The 18837-nt window shown below is 35.6% G+C and overlaps 2 protein-coding genes across 2 annotated transcripts in view; one reads left to right on the top strand and one right to left on the bottom strand.

The window, feature by feature from the left end:
• The window catches only part of LOC143253093 (protein Obscurin-like), a 68320-nt gene that overhangs the window by 24604 nt on the left and 24879 nt on the right, over positions 1-18837 (top strand). Inside the window, exon 3 of the mRNA XM_076506335.1 lies at positions 6170-6285. The gene's annotated coding sequence lies outside the window, so the exon portion shown is untranslated. The remainder of the gene's footprint in view (positions 1-6169; positions 6286-18837) is intronic.
• Positions 2159-4907, bottom strand: LOC143253094 (protein FAM200C-like). The gene is made up of 3 exons (XM_076506336.1): positions 4533-4907; positions 3639-4368; positions 2159-3367 (listed from the first exon to the last, which is right to left on the bottom strand). The coding sequence occupies exon 3, from the start codon at positions 3131-3133 to the stop codon at positions 2321-2323; it is 813 nt and encodes a 270-aa protein (XP_076362451.1). The 5' UTR covers positions 3134-3367; positions 3639-4368; positions 4533-4907; the 3' UTR covers positions 2159-2320.

The following is an 18837-nucleotide window of genomic DNA, read 5'->3' as shown; positions in this document are numbered from 1 at the left end:
AGCATGTTTGGTGTGATGGAGATTCGAACGAGCGACCTTCGGGTTATGGGTCGAGCTCCTTAATCATCTAGCCATCCCGGGTCAAATCACTACATACAAATAATGAGTAAAACGCTCAGATACAATTGTTATGACATGTAAAAAAGTTCTCATTTTCTAAGAAAGCTACTTTATTTTTCAAAACCAGATTATTAATAGATGTTTGAGAAAGTATGCAAGGTTTCACCAGTAACTTGTAATTTAAAAGACAAAAAAATACATCAGTTACATGGATTGAATATGAACGTATATTACTACCATTCTCATACGTATCTTATTGGTCGCCCTTCAGCCGTGGGGGAGTTATAATGTGACGGTCAGCCCCAGTATTTGTTGGTAAAAGAGTAGCCCAAGTGTTGGCGGTGGGTGGTGATGACTAGCTTGTTTGTTTGTTTGTTTTTAATTTCGCGCAAAGCTACACGCGGGCTATCTGCGCTAGCCGTCCCTAATTTTGCAGTGTATTGTTTGTTGTTTGTTTGCTTTTTAAATTTTGCACAAAGCTACTCAAGGGCTACCTGCGCTAGCCGTCCCTAATTTAGCAGTGTAAGACTAGAGGGTAGGCAGCTAGTCATCACCACCCACCGCCAACTCTTGGGCTACTCTTTTACCAACGAATAGTGGGATTGACTGTAACATTATAACGCCCCACGGCTGAAAAGGCGAGCATGTTTGGCGCGACGAGGATGCGAACGCGCGACCCTCAGATTACGAGTCGCACGCCTTAACACGCTTGGCCATGCCGGGCCCTTTACAGTGTAAGACTAGAGGAAAGGCAGCTAGGCATCAACACCAACCGCCAACTCTTGGGCTACTCTGTTACCAACGAATAGTGGGACTGATCGTAACATTATAACGTCCCCACGGCTGAAAGGGTGAACATGTTTGGTGCGACGGGGATTCGAACCCGCGACATTCGGATTACGAGTCGAACGCCTTAACCCACCTGTCCAAACGGGGCCGATGACTAGCTGCCTTCCCTCTAGTCTTACACTGCGAAATTAGGGACGGGCTAGCGCAGATAGCCTTCGTGTAGCTTTGAACGAAATTCCAAAATAAACAAACGTATTTTATTTTTTTATTTTTATATTTATAAGATTATCAGTAAATATAAGAGCTTCTTATTTTCATATATGTTAATCTAAAGATGGAAGCTGTGTTTCAGAAGCAAAGCCGTCATTTGCCATTCATCTTTTACGCGAAACATAGATAAAGAAAATGGAAAATTTATAAACATGTTAAGAAATAATTTTTGAACATTTTGAAGATTACTCAGTATCAAAATATAAAAAATACAAATACGTATAGAGTAATATTACATATTTTTTTACAGCTTAACTGTTCTTTTTTTTTATCTTAAGCTTCCATTCGTTTATATCCCGATTTACTGCTATGAAACGTTCTACATATTTACAATGCAAAAGCAAATTAGAGCAGATTTGGCATTTGTTTTTTATGCATACCTCTAGTGGCACAGCAGTAAGTCTGTTGACTCACAATACTAGAAAGCGGGTTTTGAATCCGTGGTGGGCACAGAACAAATTACCCTGTAACGAATTTACTTATGTTTATTTCTTTTAATATTGATGTTTGTCATAGTTTAATATGTTTAGAAATTCATATAACTTATGCTGTTAAATGTGTATCTCGAAAGTCACGCCTATTCTCTAAATGTGTAAAAGATTCTCAAGTGTAAGGATCAACAATATATGTTTTAGGAAAGGATTAGCATATATTTGAATATTGTTGCCAGCTGAACTTTCGAGACAGTTTAATGTTTTTGTTGGTTTGCTATACTTAGTATACAAAAGACCTCGGAAACTCGTCCGAGATAAATTACAATAGTAGCAGCCCAATTGTGTAGCTATGTGCTTAACTAAAACAAAACAAACAAAAAACAAGCTTTCACGTAAGTTGTTTTTTTCATTTATTGAACACCGTGTGAAATGATTAAAATCTAGCACTGTATCTACGAAAAAAGTTTTAATCATAAGTTAATAGGTATAACGCAGTGGTTCCCAAACTTTTTCAGCTTGTTACCCAATTTAACATGCCACATTAAGCATGTTACCCCTTTCACAAAATGTTTTCAACATTGATATATATGGCTAAATTAAACTAAAGATATATTGCACTTTATTTATTTACAATTTATTTATATAATTTATTTACACTGAATTACACTTTTAATTATTGTATTTGATCATTGTGCATTTCTAATGAATATTGCCAAAGATGTCAAGAACATCAGTGGGATGGATGGAGTTGCATACTTGAAGCTAGTTTAGGAATTCTTGGCTTTGTGGTTGAAAGTGCCAGCCTGGCATCGTTTGCAACATTCAAGCGAGTCCTCTTTTTTTGTTTTCATTCCCAGCACGGTTGAGAACCCCTTCTCGCACAGATACGTTGTTGAGAATGATTCCAACAACTTCAAGGCTCTCTTGGACAGAGTTGGCGAGTCAGCTAGTTGTGAAATCCAAAAGGAATCTGCATTTTGGTTTTGGAATTTGACTTTCAAGGCTTCAATTGCTCGCATTGTGATCCACTCCCCCTTTGCAGGGAAATCATCATCATGAATGGCCTCATCAGGTACAGAAAATGGATGAATGATCCACTGAAGACTGGCTGTTTTTAGGTCACTCTCTGGAAAGTAGTGCTGCATGCTTGTTTCAAGCCCCTTCAAATGGTCACTCATCTCTTTGTTGATGGTCTGTAAAAGTGATCCAGTATCATAACTATTCTCCTCAACAAACTGGTCTAGGATGGGAAACTGAGCGATCACTCCTTTCTCCAAGCGTCGAATCCAGAGTCTCAGTTTTCCCAGAAATGCAGTCACAGTGTGATGGGCATCAATGACAGTCGTGTTTTGGCCCTGGAGTTGCAGATTATCACTGTTCAGCTCCGCAAATATGTCAGCCAAGTAACAAAGTCGAGCAAGCCACTCCTTATCAGTGAACTTGGTAGCAAAAGGAGATTCTTCTTGTTTCAGAAATTCCTGAAGAGCCGTTCGGAGCTCAATGACTCGACGTACAACCTTGCCTCGTGACAACCAGCGAACATCGGTGTGGTAGAGCAGAACTTGATACTGCTCTCCCATTTCCTTGCACAGCTCCCTGAATATGCGCGAATTCACATCCCTGGACTTGATGAAATTGACGATTTTCAACACATCTTCAAACACTAATTTCAGATTACCAGGCAGGCTTTTTGATCAAAGAGAGTACCGATGAATGATGCAATGATCTACAGAAATTTCTGGATTCACAACTTGTATGAGGCCCTGTAATCCACGATTATGACCCATCATCGACGGTGCTCCATCGACGGAGACCTAGATTAAAAAAGAAAAAACTATTATAGATTGCTTCAGTTAGTCATTCTTACTTATCTTTTGCGTTATAATTATATGGTTTTAATTTAATTTAATTTATTTTGGTACTTTAGTATTTCAGTACGACAGGCACGATACTTTTTTGTGAATTATGTATAAAATATTAGCTACACTACAGCTACTTGCACAATAAATAAAACTATATGACTATATGTCATGTAATTCATTGTATTTATACTAATCTAGACTTTATATAAACATCTCTCCCTACCTGTTGAACGCTGTTCCAATCCAATCCATTCGTGGTAAAGAAACTGTTGATGATATTGAAGATATCTTTTCCCTTCGTGGTTGTCAGCAGATCTTCGCATAATAGGAACTCTTCTTTGATCTTGTCCTGGTGGACGTAACGAACGAACCCAAGGAGAACAGCACAACTGGCTACGTCACACGATTCATCAAATTGCAAGGAGAATTTGTTATATTAGCTTTCCTTGATCTCTGTTGTAACTTGGGACAGAATATCTGATGCCATGTCATCGACTCGTCGGCGGATTGTGTTGTTTGATAGAGATATGACACTCAGTTTCTTCTCTTGATCCTTCCCACATACCTTGCTTACCATCTCGTATGCACAAGGCTTAATCAGATTCTCTGCAATGGTGTGGCATTTTTGTTGTTCGGCAACTTTATATGCAACAAAGTAAAATGCTTCGACCGCAGCTTGAAGCTTTTGGGCTTGAATTCCAGATGAACCGAACTGGATATTCTTCAGTGCTACAGCCCGGCGCTGAAAATGAGCCTGATCCTCATTTTGAAGATTTGGATGGCACTTCTGGAGGTGAGCTGAGAGTTTTGATGGCTTGAGGCTTTCATTTGTCAACACTTTGTGACATACTACACATTGTGGCCGATCCTCTCCACCAGAAGGTAAATTCACAAAGCCATAGCGAAGAAAGGCGTCAGAGTAGGTGCGCTTTTTAGACATTTTATTGTTTAATCTGCAGAAAAATAAAAATAAAAACTGCATAAAAAAGTGTGAACAATGTGAACTTATTATTTATTTTTTCATGGCATTCTAGATAGCATTAAAAGAGCTTATTCAGCATAGGAATGATGTAATAGTAGGTAAATACTAACTATACTACACAGGATACATACATACCAGGTTTTGTCTACCTCGGCTGATGCTCACATAGAAACTGACAGTGTGAAATAGAGGCAACCTCAGGCAGTGAGTGACGCGTACTGGACACGTCGATGAGTCATCAGGGTTACTGAGTGACTTGTGTTCTGAAGCATACTTGTCAAAATACTTTTAGGTTACCACACACTTAGATACAGATTTTTTCTTTCTACTACTGTATATTAGTTTTTGATGTTTATTGTTATTTGGTTTAACTTTATTACATACTTAAAATAGGTTTAATTTACAACTTTACATACTAAGGCTAAGTTAACATTAATCCTAATACCAGCTACCTCAATGTTTTCTTGATTTTCAGAATTTTAACTTTTTTCTGTCACCCCTCCATTACCCCCGATAAATTGTTAAATTACCCCCAGTTTGGGAACCACTGGTATAAGGCTAAACCACCAACTATAGTGAATACACGACAAAATTCAAAGAAACTGTAGTGTATTTATGGAGCTTAACAGTCAAGTTAATCTTTATCATTAGATTCTGAATACTTGATTCCTATTATTTTGTATATCATTGTTATAATAAATACAAAACGTTTTTATTTCTAGCTTCTTTTGAGTTTATTTACCTTATTAAGTATTATTTTATTAAAAGTTATAGCTTTTACAATAAGAAAGATTATTTCTTTAGAACAGGTAAGACGTTTCGATAATTGTTGTGATATTTTTCAAGTACACAATTTTTAAAGAAGGCTATTGTATTTAAATCAACATTCAACAATATAACAATTAATTTAATTTGTATTTACTTTTTTGCTCGTTTTTTCTGTTCATCCATAAATAAATATGTCAAGTCACATATTTGTAATATAAGTAACCACTACCAATCCTCAAGTTTAAATACCTTGTTAAATTAAATACCTTAAATACTGGAACTTTGCAGTTAAAATTTACGTATTTCAGAATGATCGCACTAGTTGATCGCACGTTGTACCTGTTTTAAAGAATAATATTCTTTCCAGCGATTCTGTAACTTATAATAAAATAATTCTAAGTAATTCTGTAACTTATAATAAAATAATTCCAAGTGATTCTGTAACTTATAATAAAATAATTCCAAGTAATTCTGTAACTTATAATAAAATAATTCCAAGGTACGATATCGTTACGTCCTTGTTTTTTGAAATTAACACGACTGAAAATTATCTGACTTATTCGTATAAAACTCTTTTGCCTTACCTACTTCAGTGTGCATGAAATCAACTAATCATTCAGCGTTAATTCTATATTCACATTATTAAATTTCATGTGTGTGCACGTCACTAACCAATACTTCATTCACTAAAAGTATATAACAATATTTAGCTTGTTTACTTAATCAATTGAAATTTCTTTTATTACATTTACCTATGAATTCGTGTTTAAGAACATTTAGAAATTTCTTTACTGAGGTTTTTTTTAACAACGGAGGTGTTTTTTTTCTGGTTAACAAGAATATAAATTTGATGTTATACGTTTAATTACAAATTTGAAACGGGTATGTTATCACAAATGTATTATTTAACGCATTTTTTTAGAAAGTAGCTGGTATTGCCTAAAAGCTAGTGTAACCGTTATTAAATGTTTCATCACATTCGTTGTTTTTGTGTATTTATTCAGACAACGCAAGTTTATGTTGCTCTGTTGAATTATACGCCAGTTGAATGTGATCCTGAAGCTATCCCTCTAAAGGAAGGTCAGGAGGTAGAGGTGCTTGACTCCACAAAGCCCCACAAGTAAGAGTTGAATTAATATTATCTATTACCAAATACAGTATTTCTGTAAAATAGAAATAATATTAATATATTCATTTGAGTATGCACTTAATTTCGTATCGTAAATTACTACGTTGAAATATCAGAAAGATGTTAATACTTACTTGCAATTTAAAAACTAAAATTGTCATATTGATACCAAATTCCTATTATTATAATGTTGTATTTGGTTTATATGCTACTTAAACGTTTAAAACGCACAATATTCTGGATTTACGTTACAAATAACTCATAAATACTTCCATAAGAGCACCATCAGCTATTTAGTAAGTGAAACAACTTTAAATTAAACGTTTCAAGGTGAGATATGAGAACTCAAAACTAAAAATATTTACATGCCTTGTGGTTAGAAGTAAAGAAAAAATTAAAATTGTCAACCTTACTCGCTGATAAATGAAACTTAAATTCATTTTCGTTTTCAACATAATAACACTAATTGTGGATACGAAAATTGTTCTCCTTCACTAAAAATACTTTATTCGTACTATTATACTAGTTACTGATTCAACTACATTGTACCGAATTATATTATTTAGACTTGACAGTAGTTTTGGTTTTAAAGACCTTAGGGGGGCCCTAAGGCAAACCAGGGGCGCTCAGAAACTTTTGTTTCTCTTCAACCCCACGCATGATTGAGGGTTCAAGACCTCTCGATGAGGAACCTGGATCATTGGGTAATTTCTAGAGCCTGTTGGATATGGTAGTGTAGGAGACAAACGAAGTCGGAGGAGAAAGGGAGGGGCGGTACATAAAGTGGAGGAGTGTAGAAAGATACAGGAGAAGTTCTGGATAGGACGACGTACCTCTTTTCAGGGCCTGGGTATAGGCATACCCAAAAATTTTGCTGTGGGGGGGGAAACGGGAGTGCCCCGAGAAAACCCACTTTCACGGTCAGGGCGCCGAATAGTCTACCCTAATCGTGCCTTAAATAGCAGGGAAATTTGTAACGAAGGTTTAACGAGGGGATAGGTAATGTTCTTTGATTAGTAGGCGATGCTTTTTCCAGAGCATATCGGAATTTAGACACACTGGGTCGCTACGGTGTAGTCCAAACGGAGACCTTATAAAACTTAACTTGGGGATAGAATCTAGGTCAGTATCTTGGTCGTCATCATCGGTCTGAGTTGGGCTTGATTGCGGTAAACTATGAGTTTGAGCTTTCAAAGATGGGTTTTTAGGAAATTCCTCTATTGTTTGGGAAGATTTATGCTTCCTGGACAATTGGGCTTGGCTGGCTTTCGAGATGGTGGAGATCTTGTCAGTAGAAGTTGATTTATCCTCCAGGGTGACTTGAAGAGGTTTAGACTCAGGCACTGTTTTCAGATTGATTGGACTGGGCACAGTCTGGGTAAATTTGCTACAATATTGTGGTTTGATCGATGCTTGGCCGGCGGAGGTGTCATCAGTTGTCTGAGTGAAGTTGTGGGTCATATTGATGGGGATATGGGTTGAGTGGGAGGGCGGTTGTACGGGTAATGGGCTAACAGTGGGTTGCGAGGGGTGTATGCGTAGTTTAGGTGAAACCATGGGGGGCAAAACAGGCACTGGTTGTTTGGGAAGTCTCGGGTTATATGAGCGTCGATGGGGACGTTCAGCACTGAAATGGAAAATATGGTAATAGCACCCGTTACGCAGGATGGAGTCGGCATACTGTTTGGTGGTTGTAACAATTTTCATGTAGCGGGTCGGATGCTTGGTGGTTTTCGAGAATATTCGGTGCACGGCGTGAATCACAGATTGTGTTTGGCTCTCAATGGCTTGTTTAATTTCACTTGGTAGGATTGACTGGTGAACTCCACTCAGGAAAACGGTGAAAAGGTTCGTAGGGCTCTTGGTGGGTGCACATTTAATATTATACTGTGAATTCCAGGGCTCGCAGAAATAAGATAGATCAGCAGGCGTCGATGGTTGGAGGAGAATTCCCCCGCGGCGAAGAATTCTTGTTTTGGACGGGTCAAGGGAGGCGCCAGGCTTGGCTTGCGCCAGGAACGTGGAGATTTGGAGGGGCGAGAGGTTGGGTGGCAGGCCGTCGACGATTACCGGTGAGACCGTAGGCGGGATCGGCACAGCAGGACCGGGCAATGAGAACGTCATTCTGGTTTAGCAGCCGGAGAAAAACACGTCAGACTAGCTCGGAGTCAAGGCTGGGAGTAAAATACGTCAGGCTAGCTCGGAGTCAAGGCTGGGACGATATAAACTTGGGCATTTATTTATTTATTTAGACTTGACAGTAGTTTTGGTTTTAAAGACCTTAGGGGGGCCCTAAGGCAAACCAGGGGCGCTCAGAAACTTTTGTTTCTCTTCAACCCCACGCATGATTGAGGGTTCAAGACCTCTCGATGAGGAACCTGGATCATTGGGTAATTTCTAGAGCCTGTTGGATATGGTAGTGTAGGAGACAAACGAAGTCGGAGGAGAAAGGGAGGGGCGGTATATAAAGTGGAGGAGTGTAGAAAGATACAGGAGAAGTTCGGGATAGGACGACGTACCTCTTTTCAGGGCCTGGGTATAGGCATACCCAAAAATTTTGCTGTGGGGGAAAACGGGAGTGCCCCGAGAAAACCCACTTTCACGGTCAGGGCGCCGAATAGTCTACCCTAATCGTGCCTTAAATAGCAGGGAAATTTGTAACGAAGGTTTAACGAGGGGATAGGTATTGTTCTTTGATACGTAGGCGATGCTTTTTCCAGAGCATATCGGAATTTAGACGCACTGGGTCGCTACGGTGTATTCTAAACGGAAAACTTAACTTGGGGGTAGAATCTAGGTCAGTATCTTGGTCGTCATCATCGGTCTGAGTTGGGCTTGATTGCGATAAACTATGAGTTTGAACTTTCAATTGTACCTAATGTATCTATGAATTTTTATGTATGTGTATATATATATATAAGCCGGATTATTTACATTAAGTGTATCTGACTTGATGGTGGTACATCCTAAGAATATAAAAAAACAGCACCCAGTCCACTTGTTTTAAAATAATATATTAAAATAGGTCCAACGTATACACAGATACTCTTTACACTCTTGGTTATCACAATTGTATCCAGAACTTTAAATAATTATCTCCTTTTGGAAATGCCGGTTCAGTTCCTATAGAATCCAACTGACAACACAGATTATTTCTTCTTGTTACATATTATAATTTATCTCGGAGGAATTTCCGATTTATTATGTTATCGTGTTATATATACTACATATTAAGATTTCAAGTAGCCCGAAATTTTGATTTTAATTTAGAAATTAATTGAATGTCAATATGTATCAAATTTATAATATTTATTAACAAGGTTGATGTATACAGTTTTATTTCTCAACACAAATATATTTTAATATACAAAAAAACAATACAATTTATAATAACGGTTATTACAAATAATTATTTATGCACAAAAATCTTCAAAACTTACAAACAATAATCCGTCTTCTACCTCATCTGGAACTGAATATTTTATCGGTTGTCCAGGTCCGTGAAGAGGAAATTAATTTTATGTTGATACATCGATACATTTCACTTAACGGGAATGCTAGCTAGTTCTAGTATTCACACGTGAATTTTTTTCTGACGACAATATTTAATGTTCTTTAGAAATACTAACGTCTAAAGTTAATTCATTGAAGTTGAACGGTTTGTAATGTTCGACGTCTGTACACGCTCCTTGTCAAATTCTGTTGTGTTCTGATTAATAAGCATTAATGACAGTTATAGCTTCATAGTCTTGTATTATACTGATTACAGCTGACCAACAATATTCTAATACTGTCTCTCGGCGTCTTTCGATGACTTGCTTATACATACTAGCTAGGCGAGTTCATCAATGCTCGAAGATACGCTGTTGTTTTCGTAAAACACATACTGGTGATCATTACTCTCGAGGATCTTCTACAAAGTTAGAGAATAGGAGGGACTTGCGCTATATACATCCAATAATATACCCTCACATGCATCAAGCTGAAACAAACACTGATATTAAAATAAATGTATAAGAGTAAATTCGTTACATTACATACTCTGTTATTACAATACAATATGTGAGAATTTCACTTTAAAAATCGCAACTATATGCGCTTTATGGCTAATCTGATAACCATGCAGTCTAACTATCTCTCGAACTACATTTTAAACGCGTATTTATACATAATAGAGGCTTAAAACGTTCCACACACTAATATATAGTTTGATGTAACAATACCTAATTAAAATGATGATATGATGCAATAATACGATAGTCGCCAAGTCACAACTGAACTATACAACATAAGATTGGAAAACAGTTTTGTGAACAAATATGCGATAAACTATCATTTCTAAAAATATTTTAACACTCGCACTATACTTAAACCTTCTAAATCATAATGAAAGCATAAAACGTAAATTGTCATGTAAATCTAGCAGCATTCAGTATGCAGGTATCATAAATTCTTCTGTGAGTAACATAGATTGTGAAAATATTTTCATTTATAAACCCTTTCAAAATTTTATATTGTTGAAGTATTCAAGTTTCATTTATGTGACCAGTTTTGAGCTGAGTTGATCTTGCCTTTAGAACTACCACCGTGAATTTAGTTCAAGTCTTATCTGTTTTTATATTTGATGGATAATTCATTATTGGGTCTTGTCGAGTTTTTTATATGTTGGTTATACTGAGGCTTACCTGATAGCATGGCATTCTGTGGAGTCCAAGTGAACTTGTAAAATACATAGCTCTAAGTGTTGTTTCTTTTGTAAAAATCTTTTGGTTTATGTTAAATATAACTCACCATGCTATTGTCTCCTAGTATCCATATAACAGAAAGCAAACGTTGCAAGTCAAAAGTTCCCCAGTGGTACAGCTGTATGTCTTCGGTATTACAGTGCTAGAAAGTGAGTTTCGATACCCGTGGTTGGCAGAGCACAGATAGCCCATTATATAGCTTTGTGCTTAATTACAGGCAAACAAAGCAAGTGGAACATAAACTGTTGATATTCTTTGCCACCAAATTACGTATTTGTTTTACTTGTTTAATAGATTGTTTTCCATCGTGAAAGAAGTATTTTATTGCTTTTATTTTACTTATTATTATTTTATTTACTTATTAAGTAAGTATTGCTTTTATTTTGAGTTCAAGTCATGCTTATTTTGTCTTTGGATTTCATATCTTTGAACCTCATGTTTTTGGTTTTGGTAACGTACCTGTTTAGCCCACTTTACTTGAAAATTTACTGCAAACTAAATAATTAAATATATTTTTATGTTGTTGCTAGAATTTGTTATCATCGATTTTAAATGTGATATCTTTCTCTGTGCACTGTTGCACTCTCTTAAATACAAAGTTTAATCTCTGTTGGCATGTAAAAATCTATTTTCAGGATAATGAGGGAATTATGGCAGAGGGGAGAGATGGAAATTGAAATGTGGCTTACTTTAGAAACTGGACCGAATTGTGATGAACATATAGAACTTCTAATTTGTAGCCAACCTTATTTATAAATCCCATTACTGGTTGGCGTTCAACAGAATCTAGAAACGTTGCTGTAGATTATCTTCAAAAATATCTGAACATAAGGAACAAAATGTTTTTTAAAATTTTATTAAAGACTGTGTGGATATTGAAAAATGAAGTGTCTATGTTTCAACATAACATAGGATATACAGCAAGTTCTCTTCCAGCCCTGTATCAGACATGTTATGGGAGTCAAGCATAAGCAATGTCTACCCTTGTCCAGCTATTTTAATCTGTGAAGCCATAGTTGGACTTGTTCTCCAACTTGGCAGTTGCAATATTTGCTTGTATTGAGAAGTGTAATGGTCATTGGATCATTCAAGACTGGTTATGGTCTGATGTGTTCCAGTAAAGATAATATGTGAATGTGAGGTTGAGGTCCTGATGGAAACTGGCTATGTCAGAACTATGCATGTCCTTAAGATTGATAAACACTTCCAGCAAAGCTACCTTTTCAAACAGTAAACACTTCAGGAAAGTGAAAACATGATACTTTCTTGTAACTGATGCTGTCATTAGTTGAATAAGGGCCATTTTCTCTGAGCTGAGCTTCGACAATGGCATGTTAGGGATGGGCCTGATGCAGAAATCAGCATGGCTTGTGACAAAGATAATCTTAGTTCTGCAAATGCACTGTTTGGTAATAAGAAATCAGAACCAAGAAACAACAAACTACGCGAATATACGTAAAAACAAAGAAGCGGCTCTAATGTACAAAATGTATTTCATAGTGTTCTATAAATGTGTTTTGGTGATTTGGTACCGTCTACTGTGATGATAACGTGTAAGCATGAAATACATTGTTTTCTGTCCAAGAACTATCATAAGCTTACAATAACAGTTACCTATATACAGGTTAGTTTTATTTTTTATTACGATTTATAATTATAGACAAATTTGATTCTGCTTCTAACTAGTGAGAGTATTGGCACAGTGAGTGAAGTAGAAGTAACTAAATATAATTGTGTTCCCAGTGTTACTTCATATAAACCATGTATAAAAGAATACACACACATGCATAATTTCTACGGCACTAAAATCCATTGGTTGAAGATTATACAGACAAATTCAAAATACACCAGCGAGAGTAACTCGGTGAGTTAATATCAGAGATTGATGACGTATTTGTCAGACCAGATGACTGTAGGGGTATGGTAAATCTGACTCATCATTTCATAAGTACAGGTAAAATGCATCTAATAAAACAACCATTATGTTGTGTTACTTGGAGTAGCATGATGTTTCTAGTACTAAAATAGAATAAATGTTGATATACTGCATAATACAGTAATACGATGTTTATTTTGCTTCCAGTATTAATTGAGAAGTAAGTAGGAATGGCAAGATCCTGTGTTGACTTTAAGTAGATGAATAGGAAAATGTAGGTTAATGCATTTCTTTTTGCCATCTCTAGACAAATGAATAGATATGTTGGAAAGCAGGGACCCGATAGTTCTACAACCAAACCTGGGAACAGTCTATGCGGAAGTGGATAATGTGAGCAGACCTAAAACGGTCTTGATAACTCAAAACGGACTGTGTAAATATCATGTTGTGGCATTCAACATGTATGGTTTGCCAATCACTAGTAAACAGCATATATGATAGCTGTCTCATATTGTAGTTGATATAATGGTGATTAACTGCATGCTTCAATCTGTTGTTGAACACCTGGGTATGGTGTTTTATGGATAAGAAAGGCAGATATGAATATGGGAGAATACGTGTTTACATGTATTAAGTATAATAATTGGTCACATTGTAGGCACAGTTGGAGGACTCAACAAATATTTAATCAGTGAAAAATTGTCCAGTCTTGATTGGAAACAAAGTCCCCAAATTCCTATACTTAACATAATACTATTAATGTTTTATACCAAGCTTCTACCCGATATCTACAACACTGTGTTTTTCCGCTAAAGCTGTTATGCATTTTAATGGACTGGGGCTGTGAACAAGTATTTCAATAACTAATAAATTGCACTTTAGTTAATGCATTAGTATTGGCTTATCATAGGTCGGCTAATCCTTTCATATATACATATATAGATAGAAGTGTCAGTTATAATAGTAACATAGTGATGTTGTCACAGTTGTGTGGAGTATGCAATTGCAAATTAAAAGTTGTTCATTATTTAACCCTAAATACTAATACTACACAACAAAGTAACTGCTACTTACAGTTGGAGTTTTTCAAACACTACCTACAATTACATCTTAGGAGTGATCAGAGTTTGAATTACATGGTTGCAGAAATAAATATTCGGGAAGCAGTACGACAATCCAGATGGATTGTCTCGCTATATAATGATAACTAATCCAATTATCGAACCTTAAACATTTTGCAGCTGCAAAGGCCATTACTACTATAATGATGATGAGTCATATAGGAAATAATAACTACGTTAATGCATATACTTCCTATACCACAAATAAGGACCTTCAGAAAAAAATTGAAGAATATAGAAGTAGCTGTGATACTGTTTGTTATAAAGCAACGTTTCTGATTCAAAATTTCTCATGGGTGAATGAAATCCTTGCCACCTTTACAAATAGTTGAAGGTGCAAAATTATGTGCTGTATTACTAATAATAAGCACGTAAGCATGTCATCCAATATATCAAACATATAGTCATTCCAAGACCTCTAAAGCAGAAAATACTGTGTTTACTGTTCAAAGGAAAATTGGTCAAGCTAGAGAATACCCCAACAGAATTGTAGGTTATCCGTTGCAGGTAATCTTTGATATTGATTATAATTTCTTGAGAACGAATAACTGCTGCTATTAATCATTTTAGGAAGTAGATCAAACTTATACATTGGCTGATAGTTTATTGCGCTCTAATACTGATAAGTTAGCTGAGATGAGGAAGCGCAATTCAGCATCTGAATAAATCCTTATGGATTAAGGAGTACACTTCAACAGCTGATTGCACAATTGTAGCAATTTTTAAGTAGGATGAATATGTACACCTTATCGTGTCGTCTTTAGTCCAATGGTTAGGCTAAATGAATTATACATAGCGTGTTTGTGAAGCTTATGAATCAAGATGTGACCGATTGCAATGAGCATAAATAATGATGGTGCATCAAGCAGCAGAGCAACATTTAATTCGATGTGGTGTTTACCTAAATTATTAGTGTTCTAATGTGAAGTACAGCTCCCATCGGATGTTATGTATAATCTACTACTGCAGATGGGGTTCAGTGTCCTTAAGTATATGTGGTATATTTGTTAAGGTCTGCATTAATTAGCGCACTTAAAATTGCGTTTCAGCAAATGTGTAACAATAATTTGCTTTTGACATACTTCTTGAACACAGAAGTAAACTGGCTCTGATTGGACTGAATTTTAAAAGGTAGAATATATTTATAATGCTTACTTCACATGTGAAATAAAACATGATGAAACAGTTTTTCAATGTGACATGTGAATACTTTGAAGCTGGTAAAATTAGATTATTTATAATATTGTGGTTATTTGTGAGATTATTTATTTAAATTCAATGCGAAATTCAAAGAAGATGGCTTCTTTAATGAAGTTTTCATGTTTTATGTTTGTTTACACTTTTTTGTGTTTGCAGCTTTGCATTAAATATTAGCAGTATTTATATTTTTATAGGTGACAGTTTTGAAAATATATTTGGTACATATTGCTTGTTTGTTTTTGAATTTCACCCAAAGATACACAAGGGTTATCTGCACTAGCCTTCCCTAATTTTGCAGTGTAAGACTAGAGGGAAGGCAACTAGTTATCGCCGCCGACCACCAATTCATGGGCTACTCTTTTATAAACGAATAGAGGGATTGACTGTAAAATTATAACGCCCCCACGGCTGAAAGGGGGAGCATGTTCAGTGTGACGGGGATTCGAATCCGCGACCCTCAGATTACGAGTCGAGCGCTCTAACCACCTGTCAATACCGAGCCGGATCTGTATTGCCCAAATGGAAATTGAAGTGAGTAATTGAATTGCGTAAAGCTTATTTCTTATAGATTGCATTGTGTTCAGTTTGTAACATTATTATAAGAAGCAAAAAACATTTGATAGCACCTTGGTTGTGGCTTCAACATCTAAAGAGATGATAGTTGTAGTGAGATTTATACCTCTGGTAAAATCCATTCACAAGCTGAGATTTTTATCCTGAAGAGAAATATTCCAAAACTTATTTGCCAGAAATATAGTATTTTTACCAGTTTTACAGATGCCTAATTAAGATACATTTCTATATCCAAACAGAGGTTTTGGCCTTAGACCAACTTGAGAAAGAGAGCAAACCCAAACACCACCACAGCTAAGAAATGAAATACAAGCGCTATAACTCGGCACTTTTTAAAGATGAACCTTTCTTCTTCAGAGGCAAACTGGGAGTGATGGCATAATCGAACTAGTGATATATGTAGAGGGTCTTTAGTGAGATCATGAAGTTCATCCAATTTTCCAGGAAGTGTTTATTTTGTAATCGTTTCATTTCCGGTACAATATAGCAGATGGCAAGAGTGTATTTGAAAAGATGTTAAGGATATTTTACTTTAGAAATGGCTAAACATGTGTATATTTAAAACTACACTTAACTGTTTAAGTAAAATAAAGGTGACACCTGCAGACTGATTGAGAAAGATGCTATACTAATCAATTTAAAAATTATTTTAAATATATAGTAAGTTTTGGGAAATTCAGCTTTCATATTTCATGAAAAAAAGCAAAGAATAAAGTTATTTTTCTTTTTCTGACAGAAATGAAACCAATGAATGAAGATCACTGATTTTAGAATCTAGATTAATTTCGAAAGGTTGAACAGTATTTAGCTTGGCAATCCAATATGCTTCTTTTGTTTCTCTGTCTGCTTTAGTTTTGGATCCTGTTTCAATACCAGTGAGAGTAACATCGGCAATAGAATGACCAGGTTGGTTAAAGCGATGAGCAACAGGGAGATCTTTTTCGGTGTTGATAGAATAGTTATGGTCATTGAAACATTCTCTAAGAGTTATTTGTGTATGTCCTACGTATTGATTATTATATTTTTACACTGTATAAGATAAATGGTATTTTTTGTTCCACAAGTGAATTCTTTATATATTTTAAAGTTTGATTGTGCTTGTCAGAAAATGAGTCAGTGATTTTTATGAGCTTACAGGTTTGACAACGGGCTTTATTGCATGGACAACAACTACTTTTGTGTGAATAAAAATATCTTTATAAGTCTGCTTTTCTCGGAAGGAGACAACGGAAACTTCAGGAAGTATTTGTGAGAGATGAAAATGTTTTTTGTCAGGATTCGTGAAACTTTTCTAAGTTTAAAATGATAGGTAATTATAAGAGGAATTATATTTGAAACTTTAGTATTGATCTGATTTATGATGTTTTCCGCTGTGTTATTAGTCTTTTCAATTTGTATGTCGATGTCAGTATCTTTATATCCCCTTTGTAACATGGTTTGTTTCAGACCCCTGGTGTGTTTTCTGTAGTCTGTTTCAACTGAGCATATTTTTTTTATTCTAACAGAAAATCTGTAGGTTATGTTTCGTTTAGTGTAAGAGGGGTGACAGCTTTTATAGTGAAGGCATTTTTGTCTGTCTGTAAGTTTTCTCTACAAGTCTGTGTGTAAGATTCTGTTTTTTTAGAAAAAACTGTGACGTCAAGAACATTAATCTGCGTAGGCGAGTAATCGCAGGTAAACTTGATTATTATGTGTGATAAATTCTTTAAGTGGTTTAAAACTCGCTATCCAAATAAAAAAATATGTCGTCTATGTAACTTTTCCATATATGAAGTTTTACAGTACTGAGTTGTCAAAGCTGATTTTCAATATGACCCTTAAAAATGATGGCATAATTGGGGAGCCATTTTGATATCCACTTCATTACCGTTAACATGAATGTAGTGCTCGTTATTAAATTCGAAGTTCTTCAGAATTAAAACTAGGCTGACAAAATCGGTTATTGTTTGAGATTCTAATGGGTTAGAAAGCTAATAAAATGTGGTTATTAAAATACCAACTGTAGAAGATAAAAATGGAGTCTTTTTCTGTCCAAGGAGTTCTTTAACTAAAATCATCTGAGGAAGTAGATGAATTGCTCTCCTCTCAGTAAGATATCGTGAATAGCTTTGTGTGAAATTCAAAATAAATAAAACCAAACGTTTCAGGTTGAAGATAATCTCTGTCATCGTTTCTTTTGACATCAGATTCAGAATCAGATGAAACTTTATCAAGTGTCTCCAGTGGAGTTAGGTGTAGGTACATGAGATTCACGAGCAATAGGTCTTATAGAGTTTGAAGATTCGGATAAGAAAGTTCCTTTTTATTTTGAGTATTGTAACCTTGCACATTACATGTTCAAAAATAGTAGTCATCTCCATCATTTATAGGCTCACGCAAGACAATTGTACTTGCAAAAGGCAAAGACTCTTTCTTACTTTTAGTGTATTGTCTCAATTCTTCCACACAAGTGGTGCAAACTTTGGGCAGCGCTCATGATTTGTTTTATTCTAAAATACGCGTAAAACTCTTTTTTAACGAATTCTGTGATATTTTCTCTATGTTTCTTTACATGTTTACTACACACATAACAGAATATATTTTGGTCATTTACAAAACTTCTTTTTGCTATACCAATAAATAAATAATGTTGAAAAAAAATGCAAAGTGCACGCACAAATAAATAGTATGCACAAAAGACACGTCATGCAGCCTGTTAACCATTTTTATTCTAGCGATGTGTTTCTCGTGGGTTCTAGAATGATCGATAAGACTCACGTCACGATTGGATCTTATAAAATCTATAGCCAATGATTGTTAACATTTTAAGCATAACAGAATGTTACTCAGTCTCAATGAAAATGATTCACTTATGTAAAAGACCATATGATGTTTTGTGAAAAATCTGTGAGTGATGGAGAAAAATGGATATCATTTTCGGATTCACCGTACTGGATTTACTGTGTGTTACGTACTGTAATTTCGAATGGCTTGAAACTGAGTTAAATGATTGTAAAGGATTTACTGTTATACATTTATATCTGCGTTT

Source organism: Tachypleus tridentatus, chromosome 6, assembly GCF_004210375.1.
Source record: "Tachypleus tridentatus isolate NWPU-2018 chromosome 6, ASM421037v1, whole genome shotgun sequence".
NCBI lineage: Eukaryota > Metazoa > Arthropoda > Merostomata > Xiphosura > Limulidae > Tachypleus > Tachypleus tridentatus.
This window is presented reverse-complemented; position numbering and strand designations above follow the sequence as displayed.